The following is a 12131-nucleotide window of genomic DNA, read 5'->3' as shown; positions in this document are numbered from 1 at the left end:
ATCTAACTGATCCTTCAGTTTCAATGACACAGAAATTTAAGAGAATCATTTTGTTCATGTATGCTTAACCAGTTAACGGTTTAGAGTAGAAACCTTTCCCTTGAATTTAAATAGCAGTTAATACTAAACACAGAAGGTCTGTATACTTTTTTCATTCCCAGATGTGGCTAGCAAGATCAGCATTTGTGGTCTTTCCCTAATTGCCCTTGGGAAGGTGGTGGTGAGCTGCCTTCTTGAACTGCTGCAGTCCATGTGGTGCAGGTACACCCATAGTACTGCTAGGTAGGAAGTTCCAGGATTTTGACCCAGCGACAGTGAAGGAACAGAGATATAGTTCCAAGTCAGGATGGTGTGTGACTTGGAGGGGATCTTACATCTGCTGTTCTTGTCCTTCTAGTTAGCAGAGAAAGCTGATTTTGAGAGTGCTGATGAAGGAGGCTTGGTGACAACATTGAGTTGCAAAATTCCATCCTGTCCAATCTGTGCTTGAAACTCTCATATTGAATAAAGTAACTTCAACTGAGCTTGAGGCAATGATATCCAATGTGCTTCAAAACATGCAATCCATGCAGACCTGCCTCCTGACACAAATGCAGTCCAGCACTTCCTGGTATTGGCAGACCCTGTCTAATTGCATTGTTCAGTATTGACACTCCCTGCCTGATTGCCAGTGTCCAGGTTCCCTTAGACCTTCAATAATGTGTAAGTGCATATACTTCCTCATTTGCATACCTTATAGGATAGTCAGCAGCACTTAGATTGATGAAGAAGTCCCAGGACCAGTCTTTCATCTCCAGTAGATCCCTCATGCTCTGCAGGTACATAGTCAGCAGACTTGCCCCACCCCAGATGGTGGCCATCCGCCATGGTGTGATTCGCACATTTGGGTACTGGCTAGCGAACTGTAACACATCCCGGTGCAGATAGTTCGATCGCTTAAAATAGAATAAATCATGGTTAATTGGGACTATATGCATTTTGTTAAATCAAGTCACCTGAAAGCTCCATGCACCTGCATGTCTGCATTGCCTTGTTACAGCTGCTTATTTCCTTGTTATAAGATGCGCAGTCTGGCTGTCACTGAACTGGACCAGCTCAGGGTGATCAGCTCCAGAAAGAATTTTCACAACAGTACAGATTCACACCAGCTGTTGTTTTATCTGCGATTGGCGCAAAGCCAAACGTGGAATGAAAGTTTTGAAAAGTACCCACATTTTAATACGAGCAATTATAGGGCAGTCAGCTCGCCATCCACACTAAAAACGTCACTGGCATTCAAATGCTGCCAAGCAGAGCACTTCAGGTATATTCAGTGTTCCTCCCCAGTTTGAAATCAGTGTTAACAGTATAACTCAATCCTGTAGACTTGCATAATTCTTAAAACCATTTCGTTAAAAGTAACATTAAGACACCACAGCACCATAAGATAGTAAAATGATTCTAAACAGATTTCTAGATAAACCGTAAGGAATTACGGGGCAGATTAATAAACTTGAAGATGGATGGTTTCCACTACTGCATTCTCTGAACGCAAAATCACCATCCTAAAAATGTGGTATGGGCAATTGTGTGCGAAAAGTCCATTTTTTAATTTTATCACACAGTCAGTCATCAGGTTTTTCTTAATAGTGATCCAGAAAACTGAGAGCCTCGTGGCCTCTCTTAAGCCTACCTTGTCCACGTGTATATAATAGTAGTGATCTTTGTGATAAATTGCCTTGAACATGCGCCGCAGCTGTCGCGAAGCTCTGCCATGAACAACCAAAACGAAGGCGATTCTGACAGGGTTTGGAGGCAGAGTTTCCAAGGAGTCATCCTCTGGCTGGATATTATTTGCTGCTTTTCCTGTTTGTCACAAATGATAATCACAGAATTAGAAAAAATGTCACAGAAACACAAAGTTAAGCTCATGTAAGTTTATGTGCACGGCCGGTGATCTGCCCTGATGGAATGGCAATGACAGTGCGAATCCATATTGCAGCCACTTCCCAGAGTCTTCTCTAGATTCAACAGTAATCCAAGGCATTTTGAAAAGCTCAGGGGCAATCACAATGTACCATAGGCAGTACACCACACACGGCAAATTCGGTAAACGTAACGCGTATTAACATTTTGTAACCGAAAAACAGCTGTAATTTCTTTTTCAAAAATCTTTCTTTCAGAAGAATGAGGTTGGGGGTGAAATTGGTCTTCACCTTGCTCATAGAAAATCAGCAGTTCATTTAACAGCACAAATGAATTTGGTTTCTGTTTGATTCAACACAACCAAAAAACAGGTGCAGTGTAAAAAAACGGGCTGGCGATTTGCTATGTCCCCATTTCGTGCGGCTGCCGAAAACCAATTTCACCCATTTTTTTTTGCCATTACCTGGTTGCATATTAAGCTGCAATAACATGCCAAATGATAATCACAAATTGTCAACTGCTATTGTTCACCCCTTTACACATATGCAGCATTTGCTGGTTTTAGTTTATCAGTCAAAGTGTTCCTGCTTCCTGGACACAATTTATTTTTACATCCTGTCAAAGGTGTCCAGCATCATAAGACCAAAGATGCTTGAATAATAACATAATGAACATGCTGTGGTGGAGGAAGGGCTTCAAAAGCTGTGGAACAGGAGGGGAGAAAAGCAAAAATAAAATCACTTTATAAACAGGAAGAGACTCAGCGATGGAACCGTTTTATGAATGATTTAAATCTCCAACAATTAAAATGGGAAGGAATGGGACTCCATACTTGTAATAGTTAATTTTCAGTGCCAGAGAGATCGACTGGCAGTAATTAATACTTATTACTTCATTAAAAGGGAGCTTCGACTTGAAATAATTTGATAATTTTCGGTGGAATGTTAACATCATTTCTACTGTGGAAGTATAGGGACCTTACACCACTTACTGCATTTCAAATGTTGAGCAAGATAGCAAGATGCCAGCATTACAGATGTCAGTCTTCAGCCAATTCAATTCACTCCACGTGATATCAAACAACAGCTGAAGGTACAGGATACTGCAAAGCCTATGGGCCCTGACAACATTCCTGCAATAGCTCTGAAGGCTTGTGCTCCAGAATTTGGCGCGCCCCTAGCCAAGCTGTTCCAGTACAGTGACAACATATTGTATGGTATCTACCTGGCAATGTGGAAAATTGCCCAAGTATGTCCTGTACACAAAAAGCAGGACAAATCCAACCCGGCCAATTACCGCCCCATCAGTCTACTCTCGATCATCAGCAAAGTGATGGAAAGTGTCATGACAGTGCTATCAAGCGGCACTTACACTGCAATAACTTGCTCACTGATGTTCAGTTTGGGTTCCGCCAGGGCCACTCAACTCCTGACCTCAATACAGGCTTGGTATAGAATAATGACAAAAGAGCTGAACTCAAGAGGTGAGGTGAGAGTGACTGCCCTTCACATCAAGGCCACAATTGACCGAGTGTGACATCAAGGAGCCCTAGCAAAACTGGAGTCTATGGGAATCAGAGGGAAAACTCTCCACTAATTGGAGTCATACCTAGCACAAAGAAAGATAGTTGTGGTTGTTGGAGGTCAGTCATCTCAGCTCCAGGACATCATTTCAGGAGTTCCTCAGGGTAGTGTCCTAGGCCCAACCATCTTCAGCTGCTTCATCAATGACCTTCCTTCCATCATAAGGTCAGAAGTGGGGATGTTCACTGATGATTGCACAAAATTCACTATCATTCGTGACTCCTCAGATACTGAAGCAGTCCGTGTCCAAATACAGCAAGACCTGGACAATATCCAGGCTTGGGCTGACAAGTGACAAGTAACATTCACGCCACACAAGTGCCAGGCAATGACCATCTCCAACAAGAGAGAATCTAACCATCGCCTTTTGACATTCAATGGTATTAACATCACTGATTCTCCCACTATCAACACTCTAGGAGATACCATTGACCAGAAACTGAACTGGACCGGCCATATAAGTGCTGTGGCTACAAGAGCAGGTCAGAGGCTGGGAATTCTGTGGAGTGTAACTCACCTCCTGGCTCCCCAAAGCCTGTCGACCATCTACAAGGCACAAGTCAGGAGTGTGATGGCATACTCTCCACTTGCCTGGATGACTATAGCTCCAACAACATTCAAGAAGCTCGACACCATCCAGGACAAAGCAGCCTGTTTGACTGGCACCCCATCAACCACCTTCAACATCCACTCTCTCCATCACCGACATAGAGTAACAGCAGTGTGTACCATCTACAAGATGAACTACAGAAACTCACCAAGGGTCCTTCAATAGCACCTTCCAAACCCACAAACTCTACCATCCAGAAGGACAAGGGTAATAGGTGTACGGGAACACCACCTCTACTAGCACCCCTCCAAGCCACACACCATCCTGGTTTGGAACTATATCGCCGTTCCTTCAGCGTTGTTGGGTCAAAATCCTGGAACTCCCTCCCTAACAAAGTTGTGGGCATACCTACACCACATTGTCTGCAGCGGTTCAAGAAGGCAGCTCACCACCACCTCCTCAAGGGCAATAAGGAATGGGCTCTCAATGCTGGCCTAGCCAGAGACACCCACATCCCTTGAAAGAATAAAAGAGAGATGTTGAATTTGAATCGCTAATGGCAGAGCCATGCACCTCGAACAGTAATCTTTTGATTTCCATGGTGCATCTACAATTGCCTGAGGATGCTGTGATTTTTGTATATAAATAATGGCAGCTGCTATTAGCCTCACAGGAAGATTTGGACCAATTTATTTCTGTGGTGTTTGAGTTTAATGTTTATGCTTTTTTGTAAAAGGACATTTTAGTTAAAAAGAAGTGTTATATTAAAAAAACTGACAGTAGGGTGTGCTAAGCCCTGGATGTATTGCCCTCTGGTGTAGAATAAGGAATAAAGGAACATTTGTTTTTTACACAGGGAGCTGGGGTTCAGAAGCAGATAGCTGTGCGTGTATTCTTAATTGTTAAGTAACAAAACACTTTAAATGGCGACGAGGACAGAATCATCATTATTAGGGACTTTAGAGGGTCTTGATCCAACTACTATGGACTTTGTAGTTTATGTTGAGCAAACAGAAGTTTTTTTTTACTGCGGATGAGATTGAAGAGGAAAAGCAGGCCTTAGTGTTTCTTAGTCATTGGAATGAAAAATTTCACTTTACTAAGAAATCTCATTGTTCTTGACAAGCCAGCAGATAAAAGCTTTAAAGAGCTTGTGGATGTTTTTAAGAAGCACTTTGATCCCAGACCAGCAATTATTGCCGAGAGATTCAAGTCTCAGCGAAGAAAACAGCATGAGAGTGAGTCAGTTTCCCAATTCCTGCCTGAGTTGAGAAAATTAGCAGAACATTGTAACTTTAAAGGCCACCTGGAAGAAGCGTTGTGTGATCGCTTGGTTTATGGACTAAGAAATGAAAGAATTCAGTGTAGATTGTTAACGGAGCATGAGTTGATGCTGAAGTAAGTGTTTGAGATTGCGCAAGGTATAGAAATGGCAGAGAAACAAGCTGGAGATTTGAAAGTGAATTCTAACAATGCCTAAGTTAAAATAGTAAAGTCAGGATATTCTTGCTTCCAAACATGTTACCGCTGTAATGAAACAAGGCATAATGCAGGAGCCTGTAAGTGGAAAACCGCTGACTGTCGCTACTGTGGAAAAAAAGGACACATGCAGCATGCATGTAGATCAAAGGCTGATCACAGTAAAGCAGTACCGCTAAGAAAAGGGCATCATGAGGAGCACACAGACAAGTCGCACTTGAAAATAAACAAGCAGTTTAAGAAGTCACATTACTTGGAAACAAAATACAAAATTAATGCGAGTCCAGATGAGACAGAAAGTGAAACTACCAGCGACAATGAGGAAAAGCAATTGTATTGCATTCAGTCTGATCTGAAACTAGATGAAGGACTAAAAGTTGGCATTGCCTTAAATGGTAAAGTGGTTGAAATGGAGGTTGACACTGGAGCATCTGTTTCTATTACTTCAGAGGAGACATGGGAGAAAATTTTCAAGAAATGTCCATTGGAGAAAACCTTCCTTCAGCTTAGCACCTACACTGGTGAGCCTGTGAATATACTTGGAAAAATGTCCATTCAAGCTAAATATGGAGATCAAAAAGCAAGGTTGCCACTTATTATTGTGAAAGGGGATCATCCATTGCTTATGGGCTGAAACTAGGAGGGACTGGAATAAAATAAAGTGCATTGCAACCCCATGTTGCAGTCCTTGTTAGACAAGCCTACTGATGTCTTCAAAGAAGGTCTTCAAGTTATTAAAGACACTGAAGCCAAACTTGTTGTGAAGGGCCGAAGCTTCTCCAGGGTTCTTCAAACCATGTACAGTTCCCTACTCAACGCGACAGAAAATTGAGCAGGAGTTAGAACAGCTTGAAAACTTTCAGGTAACTGAGAAGTTGATTATGCAGAGTGGGCAGCTCCAATAGTCCCAGCAGCGAAGGATGACGGGTCTATCAGAATATGTGGTGACTATAAAATCACCATTAATCCTTTCCTGGAAGTGCTTCAGTACACACTCCCGAAAATTGAGGTCCTGTTCGCTGCTCTGAATGGAGGTGAATTATTCACAAAGCTTGACCTATCACAGGTAGTTTTGGAAATGCAGCTGAGTGAAGATTCTAGGAAGTATGCAGCCATCAGCACACACAGAGGTCTATATCAATACAAACGACTACCATTTGGAATCGCGTCATCATCAGCCTTATTCCAGCAGGCCCTGGACAAAATACTGCAGGGCCTCCCTGGTGTAATCTGCTTCTAAGACGACATGCTCATCACCAGGAAAAACCTCCCAGCTCATTTAGAGAACCTAGGCAGGGTCCTGCATTGACTGGAAAAATACGGCATCCGCTGTAAGAAATCCAAATGCTTGTTCCTGAAGCCCTCAGTGGCGTACCTGGGACATGTGATCAATGAAATTGGCCTCTCAAACTCACCCAGAAAGGTGGAGGCAGTGGTAAACGCACCACAGCCCAAAAATGTTAAAGAGCTTCACTCATTTTTAGGGCTTGTGAATTACTACAGCAAGTTCATTTCCAGTTTGGCTACCAAGGCAGCACCACTGAATAATCTGCTGAAGAAGAATGCAAAATGAGATTGGTCACAATCCCATCAGGAAAGTTTCAAGGAGCTCAAGCAAGAGTTCACTTCTGCTGAAGTCCTGGCACATTTTAATGAAAAGTTACCTGTCAGTCTGGCTTGTGATGCATCTGGATAAGATGTTGGAGCTGTCATCTCCCACACATTTCCTGATGGCAGTGAAAGGCCCATTGCCTACACCTCATGCACACTGTCCAAGGCAGAACAAAATTATACCCAAATTGAGAAGGAAGCTCTTGGACTAATCTATGGAGTCAAGAGGTTCCACCAATATTTGTATGGGCGTAAATTCACGCTAATTACAGACCACAAGCCTTTGACCTGGTTGCTTAGCCCGAAGTCACAAACCCCCGACACTTGCCGCTGCACACCCACAAAGGTGGGCACAGATCTTATCTGTTTACCAGCACAAAATTACATTTCGCTCTACTGAGAATCATGGAAATGTGGACACACTTTCCAGACTTCCATTACACCACAGCTCCACAACCTGAAGTGAAGTCACTGCTTTCAATGTGAACCAAATGGGTTACCTGTTAAAGTGGGTCAAATTTGACTTGAAGCAGAGGGCTGCTGTGCTCTCCAAAGTTTACCTGTACACACAGAAGGGTTGGTGTGTACCTCAAGAAGTGGCCACTGAGCTTAAACCTTACTACATGCGTAGATTTGAGCTGACTCTGCAAGACGGTTGTTTGTTATGGGGAGTCAGAGTTGTTATTCCTCCAAAATTCCAGACATGAGTGTTAGAAGAACTTTACCTCAGCCACATGGAATCGTCAAAATGAAAGCATTGGCTCGTCTACATGTATGGTGGCCACACCTGGATAAAGACATCGAAGGCATGGTCAGTGATTGCCTTCCACGCCAAAAAATGAAGTCTTCTCCTGCACCTGTCCCATTACATCCATGAGCTTGGCCTGACCACCCATGGCAGAGACTTCATGTCGACTTTGCCAGACCACTTCCCAACATACGTTCCTGAGTGTGGTGGATTCCCGCAGAAAGTGCCCTTGTTATTCCCATGAAGTCGACTACTTCAGCAAAGGCCATTGATGCTCTCCGGAATGTGTTCACTACTCTGGATTGCAGAGCAGATTGTGTCTGACAATGGCAACCAGTTCACAATATATGAATTTCAAACATTCCTGAAAAACAATGGGATCAAGCAGATTCTCATCTCGCCTTACCATCCATCTTCGAATGGTAAAGCAGAGCACTTTGTCCAGACATTCAAAACGGCCATATTGAAGGGGAGAACACAAACAGATTGGAAGCTGAAACTGAAGGACTTTTTGATGATGTATCGTAACACTCTACATTCAACAACTGGCGTATCTCTTGCTGAGCTAATGTTTGGAAGACGACTGCGTACCAGAATGGATTTGCCGTGTCCGGGTTTGAGAGGAAAGATTGGTTCAAGGCAACTTGATCAGAAAAGGTCACATGACACAAGTAAATCAGCTCGTGAGTTTAATCTGGATCAGTTTGTTTGGGTCTGAAAATACTGGGGAACACCAAAGTGGCTCCTGGGAAGAATCATCAAGCGTCGAGGACCACTGACCTATGATGTTGAATCTTCCTGTGGAATCTGGAAGAGACACGCTGACCAGATTAGAGAAGTCAAATCCAAGGAATCAAATTTCGAGGGATCTCCAGTCACAGTGGAAGATTTCTGGAAAACATCTGCTCCAGTTGGTGAAACCTGACTCGATTCAGCTGACAAACCTATAGCTGCAACTGTTGAAATCTTAACAGAAACAAGCAGAACCTTCCATTTCTAAGAAAACAAACGGAGATACCGAAGCCAAAGCTCCGCTTTAGATCAAAGCGAGTCTGCAAACTGCCTGACCAATTTGTTCTTGGCTAATGGGGGAGGAGATGCGATGTTTGAGTTTAATGTTTATGTTTTTTTGTAAAGGGGCATTTTAGCTAAAAAGAAGTGTTATATAGGGAAGAATTTTCCTGTCGGCGAGCGGGGGGGCGGGACCTGCTTGCCGATGCGTAAAATGACGCGGGATGACGTCGGGTGGAACTCCTGACCTCACCCCGCGTCATTTCCATTTTCAGGTTGGTGGGGGCGCAGCCGAGTCAGCTGTGCGCCCGCCAACCTGTCAGCAGCCTACTGAGGCCATTAAGGAACTAATTCAAACGACTGATGGATCTGCCCATCCAACCTTAAGGTTGGCGGGCAGGCTGGGAGCCCTGGCGGGCTTAAGAAAAAGCATGAAACCTCATCCACGGGCAGGATGAGGTTTCCTGAGGGTATTTAAATTTTTAATAAAGGTTTCAAAAAAAGTTATGGACATGTCCCAACTCGTGACAGTGTCACATGAGGGGACATGTCAGGGAAATTTTTCTATCATTCGTATTACAATTTTTAATTTGAAGCCGACCTCCCTGAGGCAGCATTTAGCCTCAGGGAGATCAGTGCACTCCTTCATGTGCATGCGTGAAAGAGCACACTCCTGGCTGAGGGAAACCTCCACCCCCCCGCCTGCACAGAGAGCGCATAGCGCTTCCTGGTGGACGTCATGCTGGGCGGGCCTTAATTGGCCCGCTCATGTAAAATGGCGGTGCACCCCCAATCAGGGGCGCCAATTGAAGGCGCGCTCGCCTATGCCCGCTCCTGCACTGTCCCCCCACAATGGGGAGAAAATTTTTCCCATATAAAAACCTGACAGTAGGGTGTGCTGGAGTCCTAGATGGATTGTCCCCTGGGGTAGAATAAGGATTGAAGGAACCCTCTGTTTTTCACACAGGAAGCTGGGGTTCAGAAGCAGATAGCTGTGTGTGTGAGAGAGAGCGAGTGTACGTGTGTGTGTGTGTGTGTGTGTGTGTGTATTCTTAATTGTTAAGAAGTGACAAAACACTTCAATTTCTCTGTTGTTTTCAGAGCATTATAATCACATCTCTGTGAGACCCTTTTATCTGTTACGACAACATGTTAACTTCAAATTTTGCAGGTTCGCACTTTGACACAGGAGACCCGCTTAACTCAGTTGGCTAGCATGTTTTACAGAATGATGCCAACAGCGCGGGTTTAATTCCTATTCCAGCTGAGGCAGACTCGGGACCTGCCTCCTGGCTCTGCCCCTGACAGCGCAAGGCAATGACAAACCACCACTAACCAAAAAAAAACTGCCAAGAAAATGGCTCAGGTTGAAGCATCAGCAGACAATGATCCAAGGACCTGTCTTCGGGCAGAGCACATATGACATAAAATCACTTTTGCACAATAAACCTGTTTAGTGCATTAGCAGACTGAAATAGAAGATGATTCTGAGTCGATTGATCTATTATTGTGGTAAATTTGTTTTATTCCTTACATTTTTTTTGGCCTCTCCTGATAAATCAGTGATTTACTAAGTAAATCCTGAACTATACAGAACCTAAAGGTCCCAATGGTTAAGTAAACCAATATCAATCAGGGCAGCAATAGGTAGAGTTGCAATTGGCTTTGGGCTGGCTGGGGAAGGAAAACTTGGCCAGGGTCCTTGGGATATTGTAGGTGAAGGCATGATGAGATTTAATCGTTATGCGTGCATCCTAAATTAGCATGTAGACATTTAGGATGAGGTGTCAGCTGTGGCTCAGTTCATAGCACCCTCGCCTTTGAATCAGAAGGCTGTGGGTTCATGTCCCACTCCCGGAAACCAAGAACTGTGAATGTACTCGAAAGAGTTACAATCTGTGACTGTTGATAACTCGAAAGAGTTACATTTAGCATCAAGGATCGTGAATAAGGACCACCTGTGCAGCATACTGCAGCATTAATGGTGCAAAGGGCTTGGACTATCAATTTTCAATCATAATCGCCCTTGCTCTCAGAACGTACTTTTCCGTGCATAAATTGTGTTCCTGTTGGCTTCTATTAAGCCAATAATAGCTTGTATACCATCAAATGTGCACATGCTTACAACAAGAGGTACTAAACAAGCACTGAGCTGCTTTTGTGTAAACCTTCCACACAGCAGGATGCTGGATTCATAAAACTAGAAATCATAGCTGAAGTCTTTTGATTCAATCATAGCATGTGGAAATTCCATTGACAATAACGCCATCAGCCTACCGTGCTACAAAGGCTACAAAACATGAGGTGTTATCCACTTCTTCTGTTACACACACAATGGGATTTGACTAATCTACACAAATAACCCCTGTATTCGATTTTTTATCTGACAGACCAAGTAGTGTAAATAACTGGCATGTCAAGAGATGATTCACCAGTAACCACTATATTTAGCTCTGGAAGCTAAACAAATCATGGCTCCTCAACTAAACAGAAGTTTTCTTGCATGCACTTTCCCAGAAAAACTCACTGTTGCTAAATTTGCAAACACAATTTTTATGAAGCGATCATGTTATTGCAGCAGAACGACCAGATAGAATCTAGTTATATTTTTCAGCTTTTCCAGCCACTGAAGTAGACAATTAGCAATTTCCAACTGCTGAAATAGTACTCGGTACACTGCACAAAATACCAACCATATTCAGAAGCAAGTACTCTGAAGCAGATAAACATCCTACACATAAATCTCCTCAGTGGTAGAACCCACCTGACATCCCAACCTTGCGCTGTTGCCTTGGAACAGAGTGCAGGGTAACAGAAAAGTCTCTGCAATGCTACCCCTCCAATACTGGGCAAGATGTAAAGCTCCAAACCAAGATTATGGGTGACGAAAGAAGCTGAACACAATTTCAACATTGATCACATAACAAAGAAAAATAACAAACAGACAAGGTGGGAAAAAATACAAAGAGAAACAATAATATTTAGTATGAAAGGAGTAAAACTTAAAGGACAACTGAAATTTCATCAACATGTCCTAGAGGAGGCAAATTCCAGTCTCAGTCTCAGCCACACCTCTTCCCAAAAGCATAATTAATGGCCCTTTGTGATACTGTACGAGTGACAGGACCAGGCAAGGTTACCTACGAAGGTAGGATGGGATTCAATTGTGAGGCACACATGCGAAAATAGCCTGCACACATTTGGATCTTTTTGAGTAAATCAGTATGGCTATTAGGTATAAGCA

At 43.4% G+C, this 12131-nt stretch overlaps 1 protein-coding gene across 1 annotated transcript in view; it reads right to left on the bottom strand.

Moving 5' to 3' along the window:
* Positions 1–12131, bottom strand: part of xylt1 (xylosyltransferase I) — a 284788-nt gene that overhangs the window by 102004 nt on the left and 170653 nt on the right. The window contains exons 3-4 of the mRNA XM_078559151.1: positions 1673–1845; positions 733–935 (exon numbers count right to left, since the gene is read on the bottom strand). Coding sequence (XP_078415277.1) covers positions 733–935; positions 1673–1845 — 376 coding nt within the window. The remainder of the gene's footprint in view (positions 1–732; positions 936–1672; positions 1846–12131) is intronic.

Source organism: Cetorhinus maximus, chromosome 15 (assembly GCF_964194155.1).
Source record: "Cetorhinus maximus chromosome 15, sCetMax3.hap1.1, whole genome shotgun sequence".
NCBI lineage: Eukaryota > Metazoa > Chordata > Chondrichthyes > Lamniformes > Cetorhinidae > Cetorhinus > Cetorhinus maximus.
The sequence above is the reverse complement of the archived record's forward strand: the minus strand, read 5'-3'. Positions and strand labels throughout refer to the sequence as shown.